This window comes from Marmota monax, unplaced genomic scaffold, assembly GCF_021218885.2.
Source record: "Marmota monax isolate L192 unplaced genomic scaffold, Marmota_monax_Labrador192_F-V1.1 WCK01_AAM20220418_F8-fsc00111, whole genome shotgun sequence".
NCBI classification, from domain to species: domain Eukaryota; kingdom Metazoa; phylum Chordata; class Mammalia; order Rodentia; family Sciuridae; genus Marmota; species Marmota monax.
Genome location: NW_026695067.1, coordinates 4,530,601 through 4,546,875, shown reverse-complemented (window position 1 = coordinate 4,546,875; position 16,275 = coordinate 4,530,601). Strand labels below are relative to the sequence as shown.

Below are 16,275 nucleotides of genomic sequence, written 5' to 3'. Positions count from 1 at the left end.
AGTTTATTGTCTACCTGAGGTGGGTCAAGAAGGGGAGGAGGTGGGGTAGAGAGGAGGGGCTCAACTGAGCAGGAGCAGTGGACCACTGGGACCCAAAGCCACCTGTCTGAAAGGAGCAGGGTGGGAACAGAGGACTAGAGATGCAGACACCCTGTACCCGCCACCGGGCCATCCCACTGCATGACTGCTGGCCTGGTTGGTGGGAGGGCAGTTCCACCTTGATCATCCCAGAACTGGGTTCTGTTTGAAGGGCAAGAAGGTGAATAAGATGGGCTTCTCAGGCATCAAGATGAGGTTGAACTTGGTACCCACATCGCTGAGATGTTGGATTTTAATTTTGAAGTTCTCCAGCACCTGAGAAAGGGAGCAGTGGGCTTAGGGGAAGTGGGGGGAGTTCTGTCTCCCCTGGGCCCAGCTTGTTCACCTGCCAGCAGGGCCTTTGAGTGTGATTGAGGCACTCTAAGAGTGGACAACCAGCTCCACATTTAACCCCGCACTGTGTCCAAAATGAACCACTGGTGCTGATCCCTGGATTTAGACCTTGACTAGTTGACAATATTCCCTCTCTTGTTCCCACCCCCATCACATCACCTGAGGGGAAATAGATGGCCAGGGGACACTGGTAGGTGATAAATGGGTTAGCTCAAAAGAGGAGGCCAAAGGGAATTGTGGGAAACAGATGTGCCCCAGCTGTATGATCTCTGGACTCTGTGCAGAGATGAGAAGAGTAGGGCTGGTGACTACCTGAGGGCCAGGGCTAGCCCAGGGACCCAGATGTCCTCAAGCTCAACTCACGTGAATGAGGAATATGGTCATCTCCAGCTCTGCAATCCGGCGGCCCAGACACTGCCGAATACCCCAGCCAAAGCCAAGGTACCGGAAGTAGGTGTTGTTCTTGTCATTGTCCAGCCATCGGTTTGGGTTGAAATTGCCAGGGTTGGTGAAGAAGCTGGATTCTTGGCCCATAGCATAATTGGCCACCTGAACCAGTGTCTGGGGATGAGGTGGTCAGAGGCCTGAGTGGGTCTCACCTTCCCACAGTCCTGAGCACAACACCCAGCTTCCCCAAGTCCCTGAGCTCCATCCTCTCCATCCCCCCTCTCAATCCCCGCAGGGCTTCCCAGCTCACCCAGGGCAGAACATTCTGCCCATGTGTATGACCTTAACCAAGGCCCAGCCCCTCCCTGAACTTCATCCACCAAATGAGGACAGCTAAAACCTCAAGGCTAAGATAACCCAGAGAATTTTCCTGCCCCTTCCCCAGCCCCAGTGCTTTCCACCGACCCAGGCAGACTGAGGTCTATCTCCTAACCCTGAACTCCAGAACATTTCAGTAATCATTCCCCATGGTGCCTAACAACTCTGTTCTTCATTCAAACTTGGACTGTTGCTGCTGAGAGCTCTGCAGGGCCCCAGGGCAAGGCAGAAAGGCAGGACAAAAGCCCCCAATCACCACTATCTGTCTGGAATTGCAGCCTGACCCCAGCCTCCTCTGTCTGACTAGCAGAGCCGGTAACTCCCTGGTTGTACCTACCTTGGCAGGAATTATGTAGCCACGAAGAACCAAGTCATTTTCAAGATATCTCTGCACAGTCACAGAGATGGGGTGGAGTCTGTGAGGAAGAGGACACTCAGAACGGATGGCCACAAAACCTGGACATAGGTCATCCCCACCCCGATTTCTGCATCAGCATGGCATCTCAGACCCAGATGCAGCTCCCAGGGCATCTGAGACAGGACTCAGGTCCTGTCAGGGCTGGTGACTACCTGAGGGCCAGGGATAGCTCAACTCACATTATCTCCTCCCCATTCCCAGCCTCTCACCTCCTACTTCTAATTGCCTCTCCCACCCCATCCTTGGAAGCCTTTTCCCAAGCCCTGCTCCAGCCCTGCCCAGGAGTGGGGTGGGGGAGGTAGGAGTGGACATGGGCTTACCTCAGTGTCTCCTTGATACTGGCTTTGAGGAGTGGGACCAACTGCAGCATTGTGTTTATGTCTCCCTGGGCCTGGCGCCGGGCAGCCAGAACCTCTGCCCTCAGCATCTCCTGCACTTTTGGGGTACGTGCCATCTCGTACATGTGCCACTGCAAGGTCATGGATGTCTGGCAGGGAATGTGGGGGTGCAGAAGACCAGAGGGCCTGTCACTCCAAGGCATCTCAAGGTGGAGGACCCAAGCTAAATTATCGTTTATAAGAACCTCTCCCCCGATAACTACCTCGTCCCAGTCTCCACACCACCTGCAAAAGTGGAGGGCCACAAAAGTGGATGGCCCAACAATTTGAAAGGTAAATATCTAAGAAGGCCTTCTTGCCACCCAGGCAGGAATGTTTGGGGCAGCACTTGTCCTTGCCCTCATCCCTCATGTCACCCATCGTCTCCCCAGCCAGAAGAGTGTCAGCTGTACTACTGATGTCTTTCTCCACAGAAATCTGGGGGCCTCTAGAAGCCAAATCCTACCTCCAAAAGTGTTATGCTCCCAAATGACTGCAATTCCTGTTCACATGCCCCGTGGCACAACCACCCCTCCCCAGCCTAGTTTCAAGTAAGGCTCAAAGTCAGACCTCAGACCCACACTCAGAGTTGTGATTAGCATGTGGAACAAATGGAGATTAACCAGTTAATTTCAACATAAACTAGAGAAGAGTGAACATTGATCTTCAAACCCCACAGTCCCAGATTCCTCTATGATGACAAACTAAGCCCAGTTAGGATCCCACCTTGAACATCCTCCTCCTGTGACTAGAACTTGGATTGTTGGTGTAGGATCTTACCAAGGATCAAGTTTCTGTCCACAAGGCTTGGAGACCTTTCTCTTCTCAGCAGGGACCACATTGGAAAAAGTGGCACTCAGTGCCTTCTCGGCCTTAAATCCTGGTATAGTTCCCTGGAGCCTCCAGGAGAAGTACAGAGGCTCCGGCCTGACCCACGTGGCCCCTTCAACACCTACCTGCTCTCCTCTAGCGCCACCACCACCACCCCGCTCTCATACACACCTGGCCCTCCAGCCACACAGAATTGCACACAGCTCCTGAAGCCCAGAAATCTCCCAAGCTAGTTCCTCTTACTGGAATTCCCTTCCCCACCCAAGAAGCAAGTGTCCACTCCTTCAAGACCCCAACCACACGTGTGGGGGGTTTGTCTCTGGACCTCCATGGCCTGCCACAGAGTGGGTGGGTACTTGGAAGATTCTTGGCTGATAAGGTAGTTAAATAAGTTAGTAGCTGTGTGACCTTGGTCAAGTTATTTAATCTCTCTATGCCCCAGTTTCCTCATCTAAAAAAGGAGGAGGAGAATAACATAGCTCATAGTGTCCCTTGCTAGTATTAAAGGAGGGAATGTGTGTAAAAGTTTGGGACACTGCCTGCCAGATAATATGTGCTTCATAAATGGTTCCTCATCTTTGGTGCAGATTTTCACCTTTTAGAGATTTCCTCTACATCACCCACAATGAACTATTTTTCAAATGCACGCCAAGTCTCCATCTACAGCCTGTCATAGGTACCAAAACTTCTCCACCGGAGTATCATATAAAAATAATAACTAAGAAAGAAAGTTATTAACCCATGGGACTTTGATACATGCCCCTTGCTAGTCCTGAAATGAAATTTCTTCTCTCTCTTCCTACAAGGGACTTCAAGATACAAGTTGAATTTTAGCTCCTCTCCCTGTCCTACAGGGATATGCCTCTGGCATCACGGCCCTGTAACATGGGTGACAGATATCTGATGGCATCTCTGCCTTTCTGCTATCAGCTGCACTGTGTGCCTCTAAAATTCACATTTCAGGACATGGTGGCTCCTGCATGTAATCCCAGAGACTCAGGAGGCTGAGCAAAAAGATCACAAGTTTGAGGCCAGTCTCATCAACTTAGGAAGACCTAGGCTCAAAATTTTAAAAATTAAATTAAAAAATTAGGGATGTTGCTCAGTGGCAGAGCACCCGTGGGTTCAATCACCAGTACTGCAAAAAAATAAAATTCACATATCAATATCCTAACCTCTACACCATTGCACTTGAAGATAGGACCTTTAAAAAGGTAATAAGAATAGAAGATCATCCATGTGGGCCCTAGTCCATAATGTCTGGTGTCCTTCTAGGATGAGGAGGTTAGGACACAAACATGCACAAGAGGGAAGGTCAGGTGCAGACAGAGGGAAGAGACAGCCATCTTCGAGTCAAGGAGAAAGGCCAATGAATGGATCAATCCTACCTGCACCTTGATCTTGGACCTCCAGCCTCCAGAACTGAGAGAATCACCTTCCATTGAAATTATTGGGTTACAGTGTCCTGAGTAGATGAACATGGCCCTTACCTCAGCCATTTAAGAACCCTTGAGGTTTAGTGTGTTCATCTCTATAGTCTCAGTGCCTGTATCCCAATTAATAATCCATAACACCAAATCATTAACTCACTGTCCCATTAGCATAGGGGAGTTTAAGAAATTAGAAAAAGGGAAGGCGCACAGGACAGATAGGTTTTAATGTTGAGAAGAGAAGTTTCTAGCGTACTGTGCAGAAAGCAGGAGGGAGACCTCACAGTAGTTGCCTTTTAAGTATTGGGTGGTGGGGGGACCATGGGGTACTGAGGTGTGGAAGGGGAGGAGGGAAAACAACAAAGAGACCCTGGAGGGCAGAGCCCAGGGCAAATTCCTGTGCCCCTGCAAGCTTTCTGAGGTGTTTCCCTGGATCTAAGTGAGTTGTGTCCCCCATAGGCCTGGGCTTCCACAGAGCAGGACTCCAAATAAATCTTTTGCCTTTGAAGACTTATGCAGAAGCTGAGCCTTATCACCTACACCTGGTAATGCCTTCTCACAGGCACAGAAAAAAAGTGTCCAATCAGCATCAAACTCTGCCTGTGGGTAACCTGACTTTGACATCACCCTCCTAAGAAATGAGTGTTTAGAGATAGAGCCAGGAGAGGAAGGCATATCCCATATGGGGAGAACCCTTTGGGATAGCAGGACTTCAGACCACCACACCACTGGGAGGGAAGGTGCACATGGGCACAGGAACCAGGAGATGTGCCCACAGCCACTCACCGTGTCCACACCTCCTGCTAATAGCTCAGTAATGTTGGCTTGGATGTCCTGGAAGGGTAGCTTGTTACTTCCCAGGAGACTATACAGGATTCCAGGGTATTTGCTGAAGTTTCTTTTCTGTCTCGAGTCCCAGTAGAAGTTCTGTGTATATTTGTCAGCTGTGGAGCAGGGGAAAGAACCCAGATGGAGTGGGGAGGGTGATCTTCGGGAAAAGGTAGAATCAAGGGCTGGGGATTCCGGATCCCAACAATCCACCTTTTGAAGGCTATCATTTTACTAAATACCTATACTAAGCTCTTTGTATCTGCTTGTTAATTTAATTCCTGGCCACAGCTCTGTGGGGGATGAGACACCACCCCATTTTCACACAAAGAAATGGAGATTCAGAGAGGCAGTCACTTGTCCAAGATCGAGTGGGTGTAAGAGGCAGAGTTGGCGTTTAACTCCAGCCCACCCCAATCCGCCTTTTCTACCTGACCTTCTCCATTCTCTTCCACCCAAGTTCTGAATTCTTAAGACCCAGCACAGCTGGGACTCAGACACTGATCCTTAACCCTGCAGGGATCTTGAGCTCCTTTGAGGAAAACTATGAACATCTTTGCTTCTCTATCTCTAGAAAATTCTAATCTCCTCCAATAGCCAGCCTTGAGCCCACCATTTCCAGGGCTTCCAGGGCCTTCCTGATACCATGGCTACTCACCAGAGAATGGGTTTCCTACATGATAAGTGATGTCCATTGACAAAGCTCAGGACAAAGAAGCAACCCAAGGCCTGGGCCTTCCAACTGGATTGGTTTCTCCCAGCACTGAGCTCCCACCCCTTGAGGTAAACGAGGCTCTCCTGGCCCCCATGCCTGGATGTCCTGGGAATAGCCAAAGGAGCCCTCACCTTTATCAAAAATAGTGTCCCATGCGGCCGCATGGTCCCTCCAGGTCTTGGTTCTGAAGAGGCGAAACAGTTCTGGGGGTAGGCTGAGCATGGGCACACTGGTGTGGAACATCTGATAGATGGCATCGATGAACTTCTGGGCCTCGGGGTCCACAATCTCCTCCAGCATCCCCAGGCGCTCCCCAAATATGATGTTGGTGATGGCTGCCAGGAGAGGATGAGGCTGAGGGGCCTCTTCCAGCCCGGCCATCCGAGAGCCTCTGCCTCTGCCTCCACCACACACACACACAGGAGCCCTTGACTCAGCCTCAACTTCTCCATTCTCTTATAAAGGAACCCAGGCCTGAGCCCCAAAGGGATAAGAACACAGGATGGAAAAAAGCTGCCCTTCTGACAACTGCTCGGGTCCCTCAGAAGGGCATATGGAAACCTCTGAAAAGAGATGTCTAGATGGAAAGCAGGGTCTCCAGCTGTGCCAAGGAAGGCCCCATGCTGGGATGAACCTGCTCGGCCCACCCCTCCTCCAAGAGGGAGTTCTCATTGCAATTGATGACTTGGCTACATTCACAGGTCAGACAGGAGAATGGGGACATAAATCCCTGGGTAATCAGCCACCCAGAACCCAAGAGGCTACAACCACCTCAAGTTCTTCTCACCTACCAGGTGAGGAATTTGAATGTTGATTCTATACCAAGTTCATGATTGAAAGCTGATTTTATACCCAGATCTCCTGCAGTGACCCCATGATCTCCACATGCAAGTGTTGTCCCCTCTGCCACTGCCAACCAGGAGCAAGTCTCTTACACTCAAAGGCAAAGCGGAACAGGTCATCACTGATGTCTCCTGAGAAATTCCCAGATTTCTGCTGCTTGACACGCTTGTTCAGGACACCAATGAAGTCTTGAGCCACCGCCTCCAGCATGGGTACGAAGTTCTTGAGGACCTCTGGAGCCATCATCTCCTGGTTCAGGATCACCCGGTTTTTCTTCCAGTCTTCTGACTTCCTGAGAAAACACAGGCCCCAAGCCCCATGGTCACAGTCCCCAAGCATGACAAACACAGAGGAGTCACTCGGCCTCCCCGGAGCTGAGCCAGAGTTGAGCATGTGGCACCCATGTGTCCTCACCTCCTCCCAACACCCTCGGCCTGTCACCTCCTCCCTGCTTTGCCTGGCCTAGGAGAGGAGAAAGGAAGGAAGAGGGTGATGGAGACCAAAACTCCAATCCCCTCCCACTCCCTCTGCAGCTGCCACTGCAAGCCAAAAGTTCTTATCCTCAGCACCTTTTAAGCGATTTTCAAGCTGTCCAGTCCCTGTTACTGCAAGTCTGCCCATTCTACTGTACTGCCTCTCCTCTTGGCCCATGTTCACCTTCACTGTCAAGCCCATCCCCCATCACCTTTTCTTACTCCTATACAAATTGACCAAGCTCTCCCCTCTGTACCCAAAAAGTGGCTGCTATTCACTACAGTGGGGGGAATCTCAGGTACACAGAATTAATCAAAAACCTGAGTTCAGCAGGACACAGTGGGGAATACCTACAATCCAGCTACTCAGGAGGCTGAGACAGGAGGATCTAAGTGTGAGGCCAGCCTGGGCAATTTAATGAGATCCTGTCTCAAATTTTAGAAAGAGCTGGGGGTGGAACTCAGTGGTAAAGCACTTGCCAGCATGTGCAAAGCCTTGGATTTGATCCCACAAAAAACAAACACACAGTTCCTGAAGTACTCTTAAAAATCAGTCCACATGTAGCCCCCTTTGTAATTTGGGAGACATATTGTTTGTTGGATATATTATTATAAACTCATCACCCAACATAAAAACTAGGAACTTGACCATGGCTTGCTTTCACCCTTCTAGTTCTCCCAATGCCCTTCCTCCCCACCCAGGGACCACCAACTTGGACCCCTTAATCTCTTTTGTGTATGGTTTTATTCCATCATTGTTTGTTTGTTTGTTTGTTTGTTTTGGTACCAGGAATTGAACTCAGGGGCACTCGACCACTGAGCCACATCCTAAGCCCTATTTTGTATTTTATTTAGAGACAGGGTCTCACTGAGTTGCTTAGTTCCTCGATGTTGCTGAGGCTGGCTTTGAACTTGTGATCCTCCTGCCTCAGCCTCCTTAGCCTCTGGGATTACAGGCATGCACCACTGGCCCTGGCTCATCATTTGTTCTTAAAAGGTACTTTTTAAAAAATAATTTATTTCAATCAATCTTTTTTTATAACTTTGTTTTTATTTATATATTTTTATGTGGTGCTGAGGATGGAACCCAGGCCTTGCACGTGCTAGGCGAGCACTCTACTGCTGAGCCACAACCCCAGCCCTTAAAAGGTACTTTTTAAAAATGTATACTTGTCTTCAAGTTCTTAAAAAAGCTATCATGCTTTCAGGGACTTGCTTTTTTCCACTGGAATGTGTGTGTGTGTATGTGTAATTTTTTTTTTTTTTTTTGGTACCAGGGATTGAGCCCAGGGGTGCTTAACCACTGAGCCATATCCCCACCCCTTTTTGTATTTTATTTAGAGACAGGGTCTCGTTGAGGCTGGCTTTGAACTCACAATCCACCTGCCTCAGCCTCTGGAACTGTTGGAATTACAGGCATGCACCACCACACCTGCTGGATTCTATATTTCCAAACAGCATCTACACCACTGTGGGACAAAGAGTCCATTTATTCTGACCAGTATGTACCACCACTTGCATATCCACTTTTCTGTTGGACATCTAGGTGGCTTCCTGATATTTGCTATTATGAACAGCATCTAAGCAAACATTCTAGCCCATGTTCCCTGGGTACATGTGTTGGGAGTGTATCCCTAAAATCAGAACTGTTTCATCATTGGTATGTGAATAGTCAATTTCAGAACTATTGACAATTCTAAAGTAGAGGCACCAGTTTACAGTCTGCCCAGCTAAGGATGAGAGTTCCAGTTACTTCATTCATAATCTCGCTAACACTTGATACAGTCAAGTTTAAATTTTTTTTTTTTTTGGTACCCAGGGTTTGGTATTAGGGATGCTGTATCACTAATCTACATCCCCAGCCCTTTTTAAAAATTTGAGACAGGGTCTTACTGAGTTGTCCAGGTAGGCCTCCAACTTGCAACCGTCAGCCTCTTCAGACACTGGGATTACAGGTGTGCACCATCATGACCAGCTACATCTTCATTTTTTTAAATATTTATTTTATAGTTGCAGTTGGACACTATACCTTTGTTTTATTTATTTATTTTTATGTAGTGCTGAGGATGGAACCCAGGGCCTTGCACATGCCAGGCAAGCACTCTACCTCTGAGCTACAACCCCAGCCCCTACATTTTCATTATTGATGATAACACAGTAGCCACTACATTCAATTCACTGACTTACTGCTTCTCATTGCCCCTTTAGACTGTTCGGGAGTCACTGTGGAAGGACCCTGCACTCCCTGTCACTGTTCCTCCAGCACCTGGCACAAGGTCTAGTGCATAGTGGATGCTCAGTAAGTTGGGATTTAATGATTAAAGCAATGAAGGAGAACTTCCCAGGGTCTTTAATTACTCATAAAGATCTTCAGCCTGGCATTTCCCTGGAGGTTGGCAGGGCAGTTCACTTTCTCTATCTTCACTGTCATGTATGTTATAAAGGCAAGAGGATGACAGGGTCTTGCCTAGAGGCCCTGCTTGGAAGGGCAGAGCAAACCTGATCGAGCCCGCCCGCTAGTATCTCCCTCCTCAGGGCTCCCCTATCACCCTGGAAATGGCTCAGGACTCACTTCAGTAGGACTCCCATGGGCCTCCGGTAATACTGATGATAGGCCACCCAGGGGGGGATAAGGAATCGTTCTGGGTTGGGACCCTCCGACTTAAAAATCAAGGCCGCATCTTCAGGGTCCATGATATAAACTGACTCCACGTTGCCGAGCTTCTCCCTGGAGGGGTGAGGAGAGGGGTGACATCAGGATCCAAGTAGAGCCATGGAGACCCTAAGCAATTAGGGCTCATTGCATGACTGCTGTAGGGTTCCACAGCTTTCTTACTGTGTGACCTGAGGCAAATCCCTTAACTTCTCTGAGTCTCAGTTTCCTTGTCTGTAAAGTGGAGACAGATATAGTACCTATCTCACAGAGTTCCTGAAGGACAAAATATGCAGGGTATTGATGTGACAGTTCACTGTGGTTACGCCTTCTATGAGAGATAGCTTCGTGATCATGGTTGCTGTTGTCACATAGCACATCCCAGGACTAGCCCTGGCCCAACCTGGAGGCTTCCATGGATCAGCCAGTCTTCAGTCTTACACTTGTCCTTCCTGTGGCAACACCCTCAGCACCTCAGACTCTCAGAACCAAGGCACACTTTCATGTCCTTCTGGAAGGGCCTGCGACTCACTGTAGCCTGCCAGCCAGGCCAGAACCCATCGAGCCCGGTGACAAGAGAGGTCACAAAGCACTTTGCAGATAGACTCTACTAAAATGCAACCATTCCATGTGTTTGGCATCCTTATAAGAGGATGAAAAGGAGGACAGAGCTCAGAGGGACGACCATGTGAAGACAAGGGTAGAAGATGATGTCTAAAAGGCAAAGAGAGAGGCCCCCAGAGAAAGCAACCCTGCAGACACCTTGATCTCAAACTTCAGGCTCCAGAACTATGAGGCAGTAAAGTTCTTCTGTGTAAGAAAGAAAGGGAGAAAAAAGCCCTACTACAAAACAACAGAAAATCCCACTCCCTGCTTGCATCTGCCTTTGCCTAAGAAAGGCTACTTGAAGATACAAATTTAAGGCAAAAACCTCACAAAAACATGCAGTTGCAAGCCAGATGTGCTGTCACTCCCCTCTCTCCTCTCCCTCTGTGTCTCCTGCCCACCTTGGAGAATACCTTGTTCACCACTAAGCCAGAAGGCCTGGCCCCACTGTCCCGAGTCTCAGCCTTGGCTTGTTCATGGCCAGAGAATCCCCTTGGTGTTTTCCGGCTACCAAGTGTCTTTTTAAGTATTAGCTCCATATCCCAAACCCAGATCGCCAAGTCCTTGATCTGCTCTCAGTGTTATCAATCCCACTCCCGGGAAGCTCGCCAAGGCAATGACCTGACATCAGAAACAAGCCTGCTGGGTCCAAGAGCCAAAGCTGGGAGTGGGCTAAATGTTCACCTTCAAAGGCTGGCTTAAAAATATGGCCTATCCATACCGTGGACTACTGTGCTGCCCTTTAAAATTATTTAGAGAGAGAAGAGGAAAGAAACCTGGGATGCACCGTGGGGCACCGCCATACCCAGCACACTCATTCCTTGTGGTACCAGGATAAGACTGGATCTGATTTCCATCTTTCATTGGTGCATTTTCTCAACTGTTCCATAGAGAATAGGAACAGCCTTCACCGCATGGGGGAAAACCATGAAAGCTGTATTTCAAATTCCTCATGTTTATCAGGAGTCTGTTACTTCCCGGCTATGAGCTGTAGCATCATCCTGACACACAGACCTGGATGTCATACCATTTGGGTTCCAGTCCTGATTTTGTCCTGATGAATTGTGTGACCTTAGTAAGACCCTCCTCCTCCCTGGGCCTCAGTTTCCCCATAAAATGGGGCTAATAGCACAACTTTGAAGACATGTTGCAAGGCTCAGATGAAAGCAGATCAGAAGAGGGCTAATGAAATAAGGTACTCTGAGGGAGAAGGGGAGGTCTGAGGAATGAAACTGACCACATTATATTGTTTTACTGTGTGCCTGTGCAAATATGTAATGAATTCCACTATTATGTATAATTATAATGCACTAATAAAAAAGAAAACAATTAAATAAGGCCTTCCTACTTGAGGAAGTAGATAGTGGGGAAAGAAAGAGAGAGAAGGAAGCAGAGATAACAGGGGGGTACATGAGGTAAGGTTGGGTTGCAGGAACAGACAGGCCCAGGACAGAGAGGAAGAGAGGAAACACAGGAAGGAGCCACTTTCTCCCAAACAGCTTTCTCTCCAAACAGCTGTAAGGTTGGGGGGGGGGAGCAATCTGGGCTTTGACAGGGTTGTGGGAGAGGGAGGGAGACAGCAGTAAGGTCCCAACACAAGCAAGCCCAACTCACACAGCCACCCCACCCCTCAAGCCCTCCAAGATGTCACATGTGCTCCTCCCCTGTTAGAATTCTTTGAGTTCAGGCTGGGGCTGGGGCTCAGTGGCACAGCGCTTGCCTGGCCTGTGTAAGGCTCTGGGTTCCATCCTCAGCACCACATAAAAATAAAACAAAGGTACTGTGTCCATCTACAATTAAAAAAAATACTTTAAAAAATAAATAAAATACAAAATAGGCTGGAGATGTGAATCCATAGTCAAGTGCCCTTGAGTTTGATCCCCTGTACACCACCCACCCCACCACATCAACCAAAAAATACTTCCAGGAGTAGCTTGAATGTCACGAACCTTATCCATCAGTAAGCCAGGGACAAGCCATATCCCTGGGGTCTAAGGTCAAAGGGTCAAAGGGCCGAAGCAGAAACGAGGCTTTCTTTTCCTTTCCCTTTGAAAGGAAAGAGACAGAAACAGCTGCTCTAGAGCCACGCAGGGCTGCAGGGTGCAGTTAGCACCCCGGCAGGATGGAGATCTAACTAGTGACCGGGCACACTGAGCCTCAGTGTCCTCCTCTGACCATGAGGACAACAAACTTCCCTCACAAGGCATCCTGGGATAATGGTTATGGGAAGCATTAGGGGCCTTGCTCTCTTACCACCCAGCGGCCACCGTGAAGTTTCAAAGGGGAAAGGAGAGGCCTTCCCCACCACCATGCCTAGCCTGGAAGAAATAAAATCAGAAGGTAGGCAGAAGTCTGTAACTAAAAACAGACCATTTGGGGAGAGGGGAGCACAGCCAAGCTGCCTACGCCCCTGTACCTCTCTATGCCCCTGTACCTCCCTATCCTGTCTGCTTCTGCCCTTTACTTACCTGTAAATGGGGCCATACTTCTGGAAATTCTGGACATGGTGATAGTGGATTCTGTAAGCACCGTTCTCCCTCCAGAAATGGTACAGGTTTAGCCAGCCATTATCACCAGGGGAAGGGATCTCACTGAAGGGACGAGGACTGCGGGTGGAGATACCAGCTATTCCAGTGGGTGCTCTGGGATGTCCCACACCCTCCCTAGCAGCGCTCAGGAATGCCTGGCAACCTTTAACCAGGACTGAATGCTGGAGAAGTCCCTTGGCCAGCATTCTGTCCACACAACTGCCACTCCACTGACTCCACTACAAGAGAACTTGCTGGGATAACTGTCGCTGGACCCTGGGGGAAAGCTTATAACTACTAGCTCAAGGCTGAGAGAGAAGCTGATAAAGCCAAGGGCCTCCCTCCTCCTGCAGCCAGCACATCCCACAAATAATCAGCCCTTCCCAGGGTGAAGCCTCAATCTGGAATTTCTGCAGCCAGCAAGGCTACCGCAATACAAGGATATCCTCAGGTGTCTGTTCTCAGGCCAGCCCTAGCAGGCTCTCAAGATACGTGCCTCCACTTTCCCCAGGGCCGAGGCCTCCTGCCAGCCTGTGGTGGGTCCAGGTGCTAGCAGACACCCACAGCCTGGGATTGGGGGCAAGAGGAGCCCAACAGGAGACTGAGTCACCTTGCCAATTTGGGGGCCACATACATCTTCCTTGTGGCCCACTATTTATATGTCTGATTATAAACTGTATGGTTAGCTGATTTTTAAAGTTCTATTTTTTTCTGTTTGCCAACCTCCCTGCAAAATACCCTTCTTTGTTTCTGAAAGTGTTATGATTGGCAAATGTTGCTATCATTATTATGAATATTATTTAATTATTTATGTTACCAGGGATGGAACCCAAGAGTGCTTAACCACTGAGCAACATCACCAGCCCCTTTTATTTTTTATTTTGAAACAGGGTCTCACTGAATTGCTGAAGCTGGCCTTGAACTTGCCAGCTTGCAAGTTCCTGCATCAGCTTCCTGAGCTGCTGGGAGTACAGGTGTGTACCACTGTGCCCAGCACTATTATTATTTTTTAAATTACAGTCATATCTGTTCATGTAGAACTCTGAAGGAAAAGATAAACATGAAAATTAAGATATTCTGAGTTGAACAAAAGAAGCCAGACACAAGAGTATTCGTTGTTGGATTCTGTTTTGACAAAGTTGAAGGATTAACAAAAATAATTTATGATATTAGAAGTGTGGGGTAATAATTCAGAGAGAGTGCAAGAGAACTTTCTGGAATTCTGGCATGTTCTTTTTTCAGCTGTATTCACATATGTCAAATTCACTAAGCCACACACTTGTGATTATTTCATTTTATTAAATATAAGTTATTTGATTAAAACAGTGAACAAGCCAGGCACAGTGATGCACGTCTGTAACCCCAACAACTTAGGAGGCTGAGGCAGAAGGATGGAAGGTTTAAGGTCAGCCTCAACAATATAATGAGACCCCCATCTCAAAATTAAGATAAAAGAGGATGGGGGTGTAGTTCAGTGGTTAAGCGCCCCTGGATTTAATCCTCAGTACATCCTTCCTCCCCACCAAAAAGAGAGAGAGAGAGAGAGAGAGAGAGAGAAGTGCAGGGAGGGAAGAGTGATTGCAAGGAATTGGCTTATGCAATTGTGGGTCTGACTTAGCTCTGAAACATAGTCTGGAACCCTCAGGCACACCTGAAGCTGCTATCCACAGGTGGAATCTTCTCCTTCAGGGAAGCTTCTTATTTGCCTTTCAACTGAATTAGGTCACTCAGCTCGCCCAGGGTGATTTCCCTCACTTCAAATCAGCTGATTATGGACTTTAATCATATCTACCTTCGAAGCAACACCTAGATTAAGGTTTGATCAAATTTCTGGGGACTATAGCCTAGGCACATTGACACATATTCTATCAGTACCACTGACTGTACATAAAACACTACATTAAACTGACTAGTGGTTCTACTGAACTTAGAAGACAGCAATCCTCCCTAATCCTGATGCCACTTCCTGGAGGGGCAAGGAAATCTCTTCCCCCAGAATCAACCACTACAAGTCCCTATCCATTTTTATTTCACCTTGGAAGACTCTTCTGGACATTTGCTTTCCTAATCCACACCCCTATGCTTGGCCCTGCTGTAGTCAGCCAAGGACCCCCCACACTGCCGTTTCATTAGCATCTTAGAAATTTCCAGAGATATGAAAAATTGAGCTCTATATATGTAATAATAATTGTAATGCATTCTGCTGTTATACATAAATAAAAATAAAAAAATAAATAAGCCAAAAAAAAATTTCCTTTGTCTCACTCTGGTTTCTTGACCCATGTCTTTCCTGCCTGGTTGGAATGCATCCATCTTTCAGTACCTTCCTTAAAAACAGTGTAGGAAACGTACATTTTTGATTATTTGCTTACAAGTACAATGTCTTTTTTTAGTATTTATTTTTTAGTTGTACACAATACCTTTATTTTGTTTATTTATTTTTATGTGGTGCTGAGGATCAAACCCAGGGCCTCGCACGTGTTAGGCCTCGCACGTGTTAGGCCTCGCACGTGTTAGGCCTCGCAGCTCTACCACTGAGCCACAACCCTAGTCCACATTACAATGTAACTTTATTCTGCCCTCACACTTAAGGTAAAGATTTTTGCTAGATATAGAATTGTAGGTTGCGCCTGGCATGGTGGCACACATATGTTATCCCAGGACTTGGGAGGCTGAGGCAGGAGGATTGCAATTTCAAAGCCAACCTCAGTAATTTAGCAAGACCCTAAGCAATTTAGCAAGATCCTGTCTCAAAATAAAAAGGGCTGGGGATGTGGCTCAGTGGTTAAACTCCCCTGGGTTCAATCCCTGGTATCAAAACAACAAGAACAATAACAAAAATGTAGGTTGGAAATAATTTCAATTTGTTAAAATTATTTTTGAAAGCATAACTCCATTGTCTTCTACTCTCTAGAACTACAATCTAGAAGTCCAAAGCTATTCCAATTCTTGAATCCTTGCATTTACCCCTTTTGTTCCCCACAGGTAACCTCTTAGGATCTTCTTTTTCTTATTTTGGCTGCTCTAAAATTCACAGTGCCCTTGCCATATCAGTTCTTGGGCTGGACCTTCAGCAGGCTCTTTCAGTATGGAAATCTTGTATAATTTATTTCATCATTTCAGCACTCTATTTTCTCACTATTCCTGGAACTCCTATTCATACACAAACCTTCCTTTGTTTTCACCAAAATCCTTATAAGTATTTCCCTTAAATAAGGGGAAATTTGATGCTTCTGAACCATCTTATAGAAGTTTCATTGGTCTTTCCACTGAATGTGATGTATTCATTTAAATCCAAAATTCTGAGGTTCCACTATCAATTTGGATGGTTAGGCAGGGGCCAAACCATGTGAGGTAACAATCAAGTGTGGCCATC

The 16,275-nt window shown here is 47.5% G+C and overlaps 1 protein-coding gene across 1 annotated transcript; it reads right to left on the bottom strand.

Moving 5' to 3' along the window:
- Positions 1-36: 36 nt before the first annotated feature.
- LOC124081754 (cholesterol side-chain cleavage enzyme, mitochondrial) lies at positions 37-13,105 on the bottom strand. Its single transcript, XM_046428108.2, has 9 exons — positions 12,840-13,105; positions 9,685-9,840; positions 6,732-6,931; positions 5,928-6,131; positions 5,040-5,197; positions 1,936-2,102; positions 1,535-1,613; positions 796-993; positions 37-354 (listed from the first exon to the last, which is right to left on the bottom strand). The coding sequence occupies exons 1-9, from the start codon at positions 13,103-13,105 to the stop codon at positions 223-225; spliced, it is 1,560 nt and encodes a 519-aa protein (XP_046284064.2). The 3' UTR covers positions 37-222.
- Between the last annotated feature and the right edge of the window lie 3,170 nt (positions 13,106-16,275).

Excerpts from the sequence above, each read along its gene's own strand:
- LOC124081754 (XM_046428108.2), bottom strand. The coding sequence starts at position 13,105 with ATGCTGGCCAAGGGACTTCTCCAGCATTCAGTCCTGGTTAAAGGTTGC. Across the intron at positions 6,932-9,684 it reads CCCATGGGAGTCCTACTGAA|GAAGTCAGAAGACTGGAAGA; the intron begins GTGAGTCCTGAG and ends GTGTTTTCTCAG. Across the intron at positions 355-795 it reads TGACCATATTCCTCATTCAC|GTGCTGGAGAACTTCAAAAT; the intron begins GTGAGTTGAGCT and ends TCCCTTTCTCAG.